At 42.6% G+C, this 14,333-nt stretch overlaps 1 protein-coding gene across 2 annotated transcripts; it reads left to right on the forward strand.

Moving 5' to 3' along the window:
• The first annotated feature begins 5,542 nt into the window (after positions 1–5,542).
• On the forward strand, positions 5,543–10,080 carry CCR4 (C-C motif chemokine receptor 4). Of its 2 annotated transcripts, none has more exons than XM_079947797.1 (2): positions 5,543–5,681; positions 8,264–10,080. In XM_079947797.1, the coding sequence occupies exon 2, from the start codon at positions 8,278–8,280 to the stop codon at positions 9,352–9,354; it is 1,077 nt and encodes a 358-aa protein (XP_079803923.1). In that variant the 5' UTR covers positions 5,543–5,681; positions 8,264–8,277; the 3' UTR covers positions 9,355–10,080. The 2 variants fall into 2 exon arrangements, with proteins under 2 accessions (XP_079803923.1, XP_079803924.1); XM_079947798.1 differs by lacking the exon at positions 5,543–5,681 and adding an exon at positions 7,454–7,461.
• The last annotated feature ends 4,253 nt before the right edge of the window (positions 10,081–14,333 follow it).

The raw sequence follows: 14,333 nt of genomic DNA on the forward strand, positions 1-14,333 counted from the left end.
ATAGGGCCTTTTGGTCTGGCCAGTTGACTTGTGCCAGAGTGCCGGATCAAAAAAATGGGACTTTCCAGGATCCAATCAGAAGCCGAGATGGCTTCTGTAATTCCAGGCTGTTTCACGCAATTTGGGATGGTTGAGGGGTAAGGATAAATAATAATAAAAATTACAACAACAAAAAATCCTGATCAAGCCTGCACAGCACCTTGCCCTGCGACCACACTTCATTTTTTTTTCCTATTAAAAAAAATATTCTGAGGCAACGTTGAAAGAAAAGCTAACTTCATCTTGCAAATTGTATTAAAAACATTCACATGAGCAGGTGATTTTTAACACAACAGCAACATGTCCTGTAAATGAAATGTCATCATTAGGACAGAAAATGTCATTTAATTGTATAATGTACAAACAATGCACAGGTAGATCTCTTTAAGGAGGAAAAAAAATGGACATCTTCATTACTGGACAAATAATTATAGCTTCCTTATTTTTTTTTCTGCATTGGCAAACCACAAAAAAAAAAAAAAATGGGATCTTACTAAGTAATCTGCAGCACCGCTTCCAATTTCTGTTCCGTTCTAGGGATGAGAGCACTTCTGCTGCTGTCACTTTTTGATGCATGCTTTCCTCCAAAGCATTCAAACAGCAGAGAATGGAGTCAGCTATGGTCCATGGTGAGTCACTGCCTCCTCAATCAGCCCTCGGAGCAAGCCAATTGGGCACGTGGGGCAGCTCCCTGCAAGGGCGGAGCCAGCTGCCTGTGGGGTGGGGTGAGCCAGGACAGGATGCTCGGCAGGGCCTCCAAGGAGTCTGCCTGCCTTCTCCCACTGTGCTAGTCCGGGGGGGGGGGGGAAGGTTACCGTGCGGCGAGGCCCAGGACCTGAGTTGAGGGCCGGCAGACGGTCCTCCTCGGGCGAAATGGGGTCCACAGAGGGAAGCCGGGCAAGGACAGGAACTCTGGGGGAAACAGGACTGGATGCTGGCCGAAACAGCTCATCAACGACGTTGCTCCCGCAACCTGGGACCGGGCTGACTGGCCTTTATCTTCTCTGAGGCCAGGGGCGGTCCCGGCCCCCAGGAGACCCGCCTCTCCTGGCCTTAAGGCGAGCACTCCTCCTGGGAGAAACCAGTTCCCTTCGCCTCTCTGCCCTTCGCCTCTGCAGTTCAGGAGAGGCTGAAGGGTTACTGGGCCCAGGGGGAGACTCACCTGTAGGCACTGAGTCCTCAACCACCTCTGGAGCCAGAGTGGATTCACCTGGTTGCTGCTCCTGAGGATCCGGCACAGGTGCAGGCGCTTCAGAATCAAGGCCCTGCCCCAGTTCAGCCGGTCCTGGAAGCAGGGACTCCTGTGCAGGCTGGGATTCCTCCGGTTCAGCCTCTGAATCGGATTCCCAGGCCATCACACCCACTCAGCCGCCCTACACCTGAGGGGGAGGTGGTGGGTGGACCGTTTGGGGCAGTGCGGAGCCTGTGGGCGCCCAAGCCACTGCGTCACTCCCAGGAGAGACACGTGGCTCGGGCGCGCTGCAGACCCCACAGTGAGTGCTGCCCAGCATTTTGTCACCCCCCTCAGTGGTGACACCCAGGACAGACTGCACCCACCACACACACCCTTCCTCCGCCCCGTCCTCAATGGCCTGCAGTGGCAATTGAATCATTTTTGTTGTGGTTCTTAAAAATGCAGTACGATTTATCCGAACATCAGAGGCACACTGCTTGAACGCTTGAGCCATTGCTACCCAACCTCAGTTCATACCACACATTACCCAGCATAATCAAAGCAAGAGATGCTTACATTCTTGGCTTTTACACCTCTTGTGTTGAAGGAGGTACTCCAGGAATCTCATCGCTGCACTAATTTTTGATCTGAATGGTAATGGTGTGTGATGCCAAAGCCACTGCAGTTCTGGCCTTCTAGATTCTGCAAAGGGAGAAAACATTCAACCCTTTCTCCGACACATCACAATCTGCAAATATCTAGCAGCTCAGCTGGTAAAGCATGAGACTCTTAATCTCAGGGTTGTGGGTTCGAGCCAAAAGATCCTAGAAGACGCTCGTGGTCCCTTCCAACTCAGCAGTTGTATGATTTCATGAGCTAATCCGGCATCACAGAGTTTTTAAAAGAATCCATTCACATAGCATTTCAGTGTTCTATAGTTTTGTACATGTGAAGTTGCTTGTCTTCTAACAAAAATAACTCACCTCTCGGATCAGCCTCTATACCTGAGGAATGGAAAGCAGCCAATGTAACACCATTTTTAAAGGGGGGGGGGATCGAGGGATCCTGGAAATAACAGGCCAGTTGGCTGAACATCTGTCCCAGGAAAACTGGTGGAAAATATTCTTAACAAAGCAAGCCCAAGACGTTTTGGCACCTGAGGCAAAACACAGAAGCGTGTTTCCCTCCAGCAAAGAAGAGGAAAGTAAAGATCTCCATCATGGTGTGTTTGTGTGGAATAAAGACCAACAGGGGGTCTGATCTGGCTACCACGGAGCAGGAGCAGTAGTGGTCAGGGTGTTCGTTGGAGGCTGGATCTGCTGTCCCCATGCCTCCTGCTGCCCAAAGCAGTTGCCTCGTCTTGCCTCATGGGTAAAGATAAAATAACTATGCATATTGAAGAACCACCTTTAATGAGGCAGAGGTAGCTTGACTTCTGCAAGGGCTATTAGCGTTCTTTGAGGGTATCAGCAAACATACAGATACAAGAGATTGGTTTGGCACATAGTACTTGGTACCTCATCAAAGATTCCTGAGTAAGCTTAGCAGCTGAGGAATAAGAGGAGAGGTCTTCTTGTGGATCAGGATTTGGTTAAGTTTCAGCAAGCAATGGGTAGCAATAAATGGACAGTTCTCCGAATGGAGAAGGCAGGAAGGGAATGTGTTGAAATTTCGAGCTCTCCTGTACCATTAAACTAAGTCCTTGGGGACAATCCATTGAAATTAATGAACCTATGAGAATCATAGAGTTGCAGAGTTGGAAGGGATCCTGAGAGTCATCTAGTCCGACCTCCTGCAGTGCAGGAATCTCAACCGGATCATACATGATAGGTGGCCATCCAAGCTCTGCTTAAAAACCTCCAATGAAGGAGAGTCCCAAGAAAGTCCATTCCACTGTCAAACAGTTCTTACTGCCATCAAATTCTTCCTGATGGTTAGAATCTCCTTTTTTGTAACTTGAAGTCATTGGTTCAGGTCCTACCCTCTGGAGCAGGAGAAAACAAGCTTGCTCCATCTTCCATGTGACAGCCCTTCAGATATTTGAAGATGGCTATCATATGTCCTCTTGGTCTCCTCTTTTCCAGGCTAAACATACCCAGATCCTTCAACCGTTCCTCATAAGGCTTGGTTTCCAAACCCTAAATCACTTTGGTTGCCCTCCTCTACATACATTCCAGCTTGCCAACATACTTCTTAAACTGTGGTGCCCAGAATTGGACACAGTATTCCAGGTGTGGTCTGACCAAGGCAGAACAGAGAGGAACTATATTTTCCCTTGATCGGGATGCCATACTTCGTGGCTATTAACATCCAGTGACATAGGGTGTGTTGCCAGCTCCCAGGGCTGCATAGAGAGCTGTGCATGAGGGACGGTATCGGACCGAGTACACATGCGTATTTAGCTGCTTAACGGTGTCCATGTCGCCCAGGAGATCGCAGCTACAGAGATAAGAAAAGAAGAGTTGTTCTGTTGCCTGGAAAGGTCACTTCCTGGTTCATATGTTGAAATTGTTTTGAATGGAGCCCAGCAACGGAATCGCTCAGCTGTATTGAGGTAGCACCGGCTGTTGAAGTTTTGTGCCCCTAACAATTTCACGCCCAGGACAACCTTACCTGTGGGTTCCCCCACACTACACCACTGTTGATATCAAAGGATCTACTCTGAGTAGAAGTAGCACTGAATACCACCCACTTATGTCAGAATACTTGTGGTGGGAGGAGAGATAATTTTGGAGACTTCTGCTGAAATGAGAGGGTGGTTGTGCCTTGCTCAGGGCTTCTGTTGCTCTCTGATACTAGTTGCACAATTCCCTGTTTAGTTTGAAAGAGATTCTTTAACATCACCATCATCATCATTGTAGTGGTAGGGTTAGAATTGCAGCATCTGTGTGTGTATATTTCTCAGTTCCCCGTTTACTCTGGAGATGTTGAATGAATGTTTTGTCATCCTCTTCATCGTTATTATTTTGATGATCACAGCACATAAAGGTGAACGATGGAAATTATTATTTTTTTTAAGATAATTTTTATTCGTTTTTCAAACACAGAACAAAACAAAAAGAAAACAAAAAATTCAAAACACAAACAAAAACATACAAAACATTTAAACCAATATAACTTCAAAATTATATTTTCATACCCTTCTTTCTTTTGACTTCCCCATACCTCCCCATCCCTGCATCCTTGTTTAATAATTCTTTAGCAACCCTTTAGTCATTGTCCTGATTCCCTTTCATTAAATTTCCTTTAGTTTTTTAGTTACAGCTGCATTCTCTGCTTCTTACCCCATGACATCTTAGCATTCCTCAATTTTACAAAAGTTTTTAAGGTATATTTTAAATTTCTTCCAGTCCTCTTCCACTGTCTCCTTCCCCTGGTCGCGGATTCTGCCCGTCATCTCAGCCAGTCCCATAAAGTCCATCACCTTTGTTTGCCATTCTTCCAGAGTAGGTAGTTCTTGCATCTTCCAATACTTCGCCAGTAGAATTCTTGCTGCTGTGTGAACGATGGAAATTAATGGCTCTAACTAGTCATTCATTAGTCAAACAAACTAACAAACCAACCAACCCTCAGAGAGAATTAAAGAATGAAATCATCAGTAAAAATTGTTTTTAAAAAACACCCATTTTTTTTTTAAAAAAAACAATTCTTCGAAAGATAAACTCATCCATAAACTAAAAACAGATTGGTTGCATAACTAATTGGGGTCGTTAGAGGAAGCATCGATTTGAGCTCTGTGTCTGTTATGCGGTTTTTATTAGTTTTTACTAGTTTTATCAGCTTTTTATTAGCTTTTATCAGTTCTAGTATTTTATTGCTCGGTATCTTTTTCTTATAATCACAAGTTTAAGCTAAAAGTTTTAGAGAAAGCCCTGGAAAGTCTCAGAGAAAGCCTTAATTAGTTCCAGCTCGACTCAGTCTACCAATTTTTAAAAAACCAATTCTTCGAAAGATAAAATCATCCATAAACTAAAAACGGATTGAAACATGCTACATGTCTGGATAGGATTGTCTAAACAAAAATGTTTTCAGTAGACACCCAAAGGAGTACAGTGAAGGCTGTGAACTGTAAGGCATTTTAATTTGTTCAATTCAACTATTTCTGAATATATGATAGAAGAAAATGTTAGGCAACAGGACTCATGGCATAGGTGCAGCCTATTGAACCCCTGTTTTCATTCCACCTCCTGCAAATTTCAGAAAAGCAGTGCCTCCGCAGTGCTAAAGGGCTTGAAGAAGCAAGCTCAGAGGTGGGCGATGATGCTTGCTATGACGACTAATTTTAAAAGGTCAGATTAAAATTTAATCTTCACAAGAACCAGAAGCAATTACGTGGATCATTCCATGCCACTATACTTCCTCATTCGCTGATTTCTGTTTATCTCACGAAGTACACCACTTCCTTAGAGAACAGAAGGTACATCACCCTCAGGCAAGACACTTCTTAGCATCTAAGAAAGGCAAAAAGGTATGTGTAAAATATGCCTCATATGTATTTTGACCATTGCTGTCATAAGATGATTGCACAATTTTTATGCTGCTGCATTATTTAATTACTTAAAAGAATGACACACACACAACTGTATATAATAATGTGTGATGGAGCAAGGGAAGCTTGCAAATGTAAATATATTTACAGTAAGGGATATTTACACTGTAATTGTATTAACTGAAATGTACGTAAATGGATTTTTATTTTTTGTTCTGTGGCCTGATCCTATGCATGTTCCTTTGGAAATATGGGGGTTTTCAGTGCCATCCAATGCATGTTGACTGAGAAATAAATCCTACTGAGATCAGTGAGACTTATTTCTCCAGGTAGGCATGTCAAGGAATACAGCTAGGGATAGCATATAAATTTGATTCGGGATGCGTTTAAAGTCAAATCTGCGCTTTCCAAAACAATACGTCAACTGAAAGAAGAGCTATCCCTCGAAAGTCACACTTCTCTGAATTTTACAATGCAATTCTTGGAGCAAACAAGGTTTACAAAAATGCCTATATGTGGGGCAGGTGTGTATAAAAATGTGTTAGATTAGCAAAAACGGCTTGCAAAAATGTGCACATGTGTCAAAACTGCATATAAAAATGTTTATTAGGAGAAATTCAAACCCATAAATGGGTGGATTTTCATGGCCATTTTTTTTATAAAAAAGCTACTGTAATTGATTTGAAATGTAGAGAAATGAGAAACTGAGAGTACCAAAAGTGGCAGATCTTTCTGTCCTTAATTGCAGCCTTATTCATATGTAAGTGTGCACAGGGTAAGTGGACAAAACCTGAGAATTACATCCATTTCGGATATACAGTTCAGCATAGCAAAGCTCCTTTACAGAGCCACTTCCTCGAGGTTAGGTAAAGGTAAAGGTACCCCTGCCCGTACGGGCCAGTCTTGACAGACTCTGGGGTTGTGTGCCCATCTCACTTAAGAGGCCCAGGGGCCAGCGCTGTCCGGAGACACTTCCGGGTCACGTGGCCAGCGTGACAAAGCTGCTCTGGCCAGAGCCAGAGCCAGAGCCGCACACGGAAACGCCGTTTACCTTCCCGCCGGTAAGCGGTCCCTATTTATCTACTTGCACCCGGAGGTGCTTTCGAACTGCTAGGTTGGCAGGCGCTGGGACCGAGCAGCGGGAGCGCACCCCGCCGTCCTCGAAGTTAACAACTACTTAATTTCTATGTACGTTGGTCCTCTTTGTTCATAAAATAAAAGTGTGCATGCAAGGAAAAAGACAGTTAAGTCTACTCACTTGATAAGTGGGTGATTTGTGAGTATCCACACAAAAAAAAGCATTTGGAAAAATCTGCACATGGTAGCCGTAACCTCTGATGAACCATTTGTACTCACCTGGTCATGTGCATAAACTGTCATGCATAGCAGTTGATTTTTAGCTTCTGGGAAAAAAACAGCGTTTTCCAAACACCCACGAACCCTGCGTTTGGCAGTGGATGCACATGACCTCCTTTTCACAAGGAGGGGATTATCAGCCGCAGATTTCCCCCATGCAGCGAGTAGACAGCTTCTGCTTCTGGTTTCTGAACTGCACCTGTGGTAGCAGGTTGACATGCTTATAATATTAGTATGTGACAATATCGATTTCCGTGCCATTAAAAGTTTTGATCTGTAGAGTCCTGCATGTCAACCTTCTGCTACAGGATCTGGAGAAATCTTATCTGACCCGTTGACATCCTTACCATATGGTAATATGAAGAGATCACTGCTGAGACCATGCCCTTACTGGTTTCATTGGGTATTTCCGTCTGTTTATTTCTTTATTTCATAGAATGGATATACTGCTGGGTGGTAAAAACTATGAGTACAGCAAGGTGAATTAATGACAGACATCAGACTGTTTCTCTGTCCCGCAGAACCCTTCTAAACAAAATTGCGAGCCCTGAAACAAGCTCAAGTAGAGCAGTTGGAAGCAGTCTGTGTGGGTTAGCCATTGCATATGCTCTATCTCTCAGTAAGATTCAGCACTAGAAATAGTTATGCTCTAGATATTTGTGAAACAGGTGAAAAGTTACAGAAAATAATCGCCAATCCATAAAGCAACGAGAAGCATAAGATTAAGAAAGATAAGCCAAAGGTTTCTTAGCCCTTCTTTGGTCAAAAACTGGCCATTGCGCAAAGAGACATTTATCTATTGCCAAATTGCTATTGTTTTATTTAAAATAAATATTTGAAATTTAAATTCTTTTTTAGAAATCCTTAGGAATCCCTGGCAATCGGCTCTCTGTGGAGCTGTAGGCTTCTCACTCCTGCATTCTCATTCTGTTTTTTAAATCTTTGCTCAAAATAATCATTAATAGTGCAATCTTTAGAAGTTTATCCAGAAGTAAATTCCACTTTCCATGGGATTACCTCTTAGATAGGTGTGCACAGGATTGCAATTTATGGCTGTAGCCATAACCCCATTTATCTAGCAGTAAGCCCCATTGCATTCAATAAGGTTATATTTCTGAACAGACAAGGATTGTGCTGTACGTTACCCTGGGTAGGGGGGTGGAGAGAAACCTTTCAATTTTGACTCACTTCATCCTTCTATTTAGGTTCCAAAAAGAAAATGACCTCTACTGACGAAGCATTGGCTGCCACAGGGTGGGACGCATCATTTTCCACCTATTATAGCTACGAGGATGATCCTGAACCATGCAGAAAAGATGAAGTGAGGCATTTTGAGTCCTGGTTCCTTCCCACGTTTTTCTCACTCGTGTTCCTGCTTGGCTTGGCAGGAAACGCCTTCGTTGTCTTGGTCCTGTTCAAATACAAGAGGCTCAGGAGCATGACGGATATCTACCTGCTCAACCTGGCCATCTCTGACCTTCTTTTCGTCTTTGCTCTTCCCTTCTGGTCGTACTACGTGGCCGACAAGTGGGTGTTTGGAGACGGCTTGTGTAAATTTGTCTCTTGGGTGTACAAGATTGGATTTTTCAGCGGGATCTTCTTCATCATGCTCATGAGCATCGACCGGTATCTTGCCGTCGTTCATGTCGTGTTTGCCTTGAAAGCAAGAACCGTCAGCTACGGCAGCCTTGCCAGTGTTGTTGTGTGGCTAGTGGCCATCACGGCGTCTGTTCCAGAGCTGATATTTAGCAAGTCTGTTAGCTACTATAACTACACCATGTGCAGGGCAGAATATCCTAGGAACGACACAACTTGGAACCTTTTCACCTCCTTGAAGATCAACATTTTAGGCCTTCTGATGCCATTCATTGTCATGTTATTTTGCTACACAAGGATAGTCATGACCTTGCTCCATTGCAGAAATGAAAAGAAGAAGAAAGCTGTAAAGATGATCTTTGCTGTTATGATTGTGTTTTTTGTGTTTTGGACCCCTTATAGCATTGTACAATTCCTACAATGTTTGGTTGAAGTGGGCATTTTTGAAGGATGCCTGACCAGCAAAAACTTGGACTACGCAGCTCAGGTGACTCAAACTCTAGCATTTTTCCATTGCTGTCTCAATCCTGTTATCTACTTCTTCATGGGACAGAAGTTCAAGAAGTACATCAAATTGTTCTTTAAGAAGTGTGTCTTCTCGAAAATATTTTGCAAATCTTGTGGACGCCCCGATACATTCACCTCCGAGTCATCAGGCTCAATCTACACTCAGTCCACAAGTGACGAAGAGCCCCTCTGAAAAGCCTGAGGTTGTCTCGTGTGAGATCAGGCCAAAATGTGATGCTATCTCAGGTATCAGAACAATTGTGAGTTTGTTTTGCTGGAAACCAGAGGCTGTGTGATGACAAATAAGCACAGCCTAATCGTAAAGCTTTGGACATGGAAAAGAAAAAGAAGGAAGCCATCTTGGGAACAAGAATTCTCATTTTACTCCATTTCAGTTCTGCAGACAACTTAAGCACTTGAGCATTAGGGATAGGCAAATTTCTCAATATCTGTTTATTGTTTTTCTATCTTAAGTCTACTTCTCCAAGTTTCCACAATGTTCTGATAAACGCCTTGGAAGAAAGTACTCATGAAAATTCATCAGGATTTTGGCATGAATTTTCCCCAGTGCCCAATTGTTGAATTCAATTTTTATACACATACTTAGCTCGGGAACCGTGTTGCAAAATTCAGAAAAGGGCAAATTTCAAGAGATGGTAGTGTTTCAGTTGACATATTGTTTCATAAAATTCAAATTCTTCAAACTCGCCTTTAAATGCAAACTGAATCAAATTTCTATGCCATCACTTTTCATAATCTTATGAGTTTCTTTTCAAGTCATCACATGAGATCTACTTCCCAAGTCCTTTTTGGGCTTCCACCCACCTCCTTTCAGTGAGCGGATCGCTTTAAACCACTTCATAGTTTATTCTTTTTCTTAAAAAAACCCACCACCACCTGTTAGAGTCATGTTAAGCTGCAAGGCAATTTTGAGATGTACAATCTGTACATCTCAAAATTGCCTTGCAGCTTAACATGACTCTAACAGGTTGTGTTTATTATTATTATTATTATTATTATTATTATTATTATTATTATTATTATCATCATCATTATGTTATTAGCTATAATACTTCTAAATGTGATCTGAACTGCTCTGTATCTCAGGTCTGGCTGTATAATATAAAGTTATTTTATTTGCCCATGTTGGCTCTGTAAACTGTCGACTTATTCATACCTCTCAACTGCCCAAAATATGAACTGCATTCTTTTGCATAGGTATGTGATTAAATGCAAGTCGGTGGGAACATAGGACTCACTAGGTATTGCCGCTGTTTCCAGGTTAGACTGTCTCCCTCTTAATATAGGGCCATCTACATGATGTACTCCCCTGTTGTCCCTGACCTGTCCCCCTTGGTGTGGGTGAGTGTGTTGGCCATTTTGGACTTTTATTGAAGTTATTTCAGTTAAAAGAAATAAAGTGCTACAGAGAAAAAAAGAAGGAAAAATGAGAGGGAAAGCAACAACAACAACAAAGATACATATAAAAGTGAAAATGTGTGCGTGCTCTCTCTATGAGAGATATTCCCATACATTCTTGCATAAATTGGTATAGTGTTATTGTCCCAGTGCTTGTGTAAATGTTAAGAGCCTACTACATTTTGTATAAGCTCTTCCCAAATATCCATTCATGAATTGCAAGTGATGTCATATCGTCAGTTCATTGACTGAAGGGTATCATACCTTTATTTGTTTCCCAAATCCTCAATATCAATCTCTTGGCCACCATTAGGGCATGGAAAATCCATTTCCGTTGTCCCCTTGATAATTTCCACACTGCAGGTATATACTGTATTTTTCTGTGTATAAGATGCTCCCATGTATAAGACGCCCCCTATTTTGGGGGACTTGCCAAAGCCAACAGCAGCTGGCAGTTTCATGCCCAATTGACACAGCGGCAGCCAATCCACAGCAGCCCTTGCTGCAGCAACCAATCACCCACCAAACCGCCACTGACAAGCTCCTGCTCACGGCTGCAACCAATCACCAGTACCCCCTATGCACTATCCGTGTATAAGATGACCCCCTTTTTTAACATTATTTTAGAGTAAAAAACCCTCGTCTTATACATGGAAAAGTATGGTAGTTCAGTAAGATATTCTCCAATGAAAGATTTAACTTTTTCTGCATAGTGATAGTTACACAGTCCAGGACTTTCTTCCAAAACTTAGAAGAAGAAGAAGAGTTTGGATTAGATATCCCGCTTTATCACTACCTGAAGGAGTCTCAAAGCGGCTAACATTCTCCTTTCCCTTCCTCCCCCACAACAAACACTCTGTGAGGAGAGTAGGGCTGAGAGACTTCAGAGAAGTGTGACTAGCCCAAGGTCACCCAGCAGCTGCATGTGGAGGAGCGGAGACGCGAACCCGGTTCCCCAGATTATGAGACTACCGCTCTTAACCACTGCACCACACATAGAACACTGTGCGAAGATATGTTTCAAAGAGGCATTGTCCTTGCCAAGGATTAGGAAACCCTCCATTTAAAGGGGACAAGGTCTGGGATAACACTGGAATGGGGGTGATGTCATGTGGACACCCCTATATTAATGAGGAGATAAGCCAGTGGAAATCCACATTTTGCTCTGGTGTAGACAAGTCCATAGAAATAACCTTAGAACTGGTACAAGATCCTCTCTCTATGGACGCAGTTTGGCTCTGCACACAAAGACTTTCTTGAATGCATAGTTGATCTTTCTCTTCCTCCACCACCACCCAGATTGCCTCTTCAGAAACCAAAATAAGAAATGTTGATTGTTTGTGTTCACTTAAAAACAAATACTATTAATAAACAGCTAAACATATTTAGTGATTTCCTCATAGCCAACATTCCTGTCGTTCAACAGAAATGTTTATTTTAACCTATGAACTGATAACAAAAGAAAAGTATAAGTGGAATGAACATCTATTCACAAATGTTTGTGTTTCTGCCTACTTATAATTGCCATCTTTCTTAAGTAAACGCCTTGAAAAAGTTTGATTTATGGATGAATTTGTCCAGACTTTGTGCAAGAATAATGGGAAATGAATTACAAACACCTTAAACTAAGTGACTGGCATAGTTTTTTGTTTTGTGAGAAGGAAGGGCATTAGGTGAGTGGAATGAGAGCAATTGATGTTAATGAAAAGCTGAAGCTATGGAGGTATGAGCCTAGCCGCACAGTTATATAAGAAACTCCTGTGAACCCCATATAGGATGTGTGGGGAACTTTTGGTCTTCCAGATGTTGTTGGACTCCCACCAACTCATGCCCTTGGTCATGCTTGCTGGGGCAGATGGGAAGGGTAGTTTAGCAACATCTGGAGGGCCAACAGTTCCTAACATCTGGTGTAAAAATAAGCTACAAGTTTAAGCATTAAAAAAAACAAAATTATAAATAACTGACTTGTACTAAAACTTTAGACTAAATTGTACTGACTTTCAACTAACTTGTACAAAAAATAAAGAACACTGACTGCAACTTCTCTCTTTTTTGAAAAAAAAATCAAAATTAAAACAAAACATATTATCCAAAAACATATCATCCTTATTTCCCCCCCCCCCCATTTTCCCTCCCTCCCCCCCACCCTCCCCCACAAACCCCCACCCCCCAGCTTCCCTCAGTTCCAGTCTTTGGTTTCTCTGAGAATGCTGTTTTCTGCATGTTACAAAGTTTTATAGATCCTCAAACTATTTAGGGGATTATTATCAATAAAAAGTTTGTGAATGTTTATTCAAAGCCAGCCAAGGAGTCCAGTTCACTTTGTTGCATCTTCAAATACTTTGTAAAGGGTTCCCATTCATCTTTAAAGTCACAGTTATCCTTGTCCCGTAGCTTATATGTCAGTTTTGCCAGTTCTGCAGAGTCCATCAATTTTTCTTGCCATGATTCTTTATGCAACTTCTCATACATAGGCATCCTGAAGAAGTGTGCATGCTCACGAAAGCTTATACCAAGAACAAACTTAGTTGGTCTTTAAGGTGCTACTGGACAATTTTATTATATATATATATATATTGACTGCATCAGACCAACACGGCTACTTACCTGAATCTATAGGCATCCTATGTTTACCTTCTTTGTTTTCTCCAAACCCTAATGTTTGTAGCTTCTTGATGGGTATAACATTCAATACCCTTGGATGTGGGTGGTGCTGTGGTCTAAACCACTGAGCCTCTTGGGCTTGCCAATCAGAAGGTCGGTGGTTCAAATCCAGTCAAAGGCGACTATGGGATTGCGGTGCTCATATCGCTTTTTAGGCCAAGGGAGCCAGTGTTTGTTCACAGACAGCTTTCCAGGTCATGTGGCCAAGCATAACTAAACCGCTTCTTGCGTAACAGAGGACCATGATGGAAACCAGAGCGCATGGAAACACCTTTTACCTTCCTGCGGCAGTGGTACCTATTTATCTACTTGCACTGGCATGCTTTTGAACTGCTAGGTTGGCAGGAGCTGGGACAGAGCAATGGGAGCTCACTCCGTTGTGGGGATTCAAACCTCCAACCTTCTGATCAGCAAGCCCAAGAGGCTCGGTGGTTTAGACCACAGCACCACCGGCATACTAGTTATATTAGTACCATGCGGTGCAAAGGAAAATCAGTTAAGGAAAAAAATATGAAGGGCTATAACAGTTGTGCTATCCCATGTATTAAATCTTTTAAACAAGAGTATCTGTCAGGGACTGAGCAGAGGACGACGACGCTGGAGAGGTGGGTTTTCTAGATTCATTTCACGCTTTAGGCTTGCCTTTGACATGGAAACTGCCTATATGGTGGCCTTCTTGAGAGAGACAGGAGATGTGTGTCCCTATTAATTTTCCTTGTTCTCTCAGTGGCTTCCAATACCATTGACCACTGTATTCTTCTGGAGTAGCTGTCCAAGTTGGGCGCTTACAGTACAGCTTAGCCATAGTTCCAGTCCAACTTGGATGATCGTCTTCAGAGGAACTGCGCCTAAGGAGCGTTATTCGGCCCTCAAGAGCCTTCAGTATGGGGTCCCCAGTGTTTTATTTTATCTCCCATGCTGTTTAACATCGACAGTACATGACAACTATGAGTGGAGCTGTTGTTGTTGTTGTTGTTGTTGTTAACAAATGTCAGTATTGTTTTTTCTCCAATCAAACATACCAGCTTTGCCTCCAATAGCTTCGACAACCATTCCTCCATACTGAACAACAATAAAACTTTCCATCTT

The sequence above is a fragment of the Podarcis cretensis genome (genome assembly GCF_951804945.1).
Source record: "Podarcis cretensis genome assembly, chromosome: 12".
Classification (NCBI taxonomy): Eukaryota; Metazoa; Chordata; class Lepidosauria; order Squamata; family Lacertidae; genus Podarcis; species Podarcis cretensis.

Bases quoted from the DNA above. Each gene is read 5' to 3' on its own strand.
- CCR4 (XM_079947797.1), top strand. From the start codon at position 8,278: ATGACCTCTACTGACGAAGCATTGGCTGCCACAGGGTGGGACGCATCA.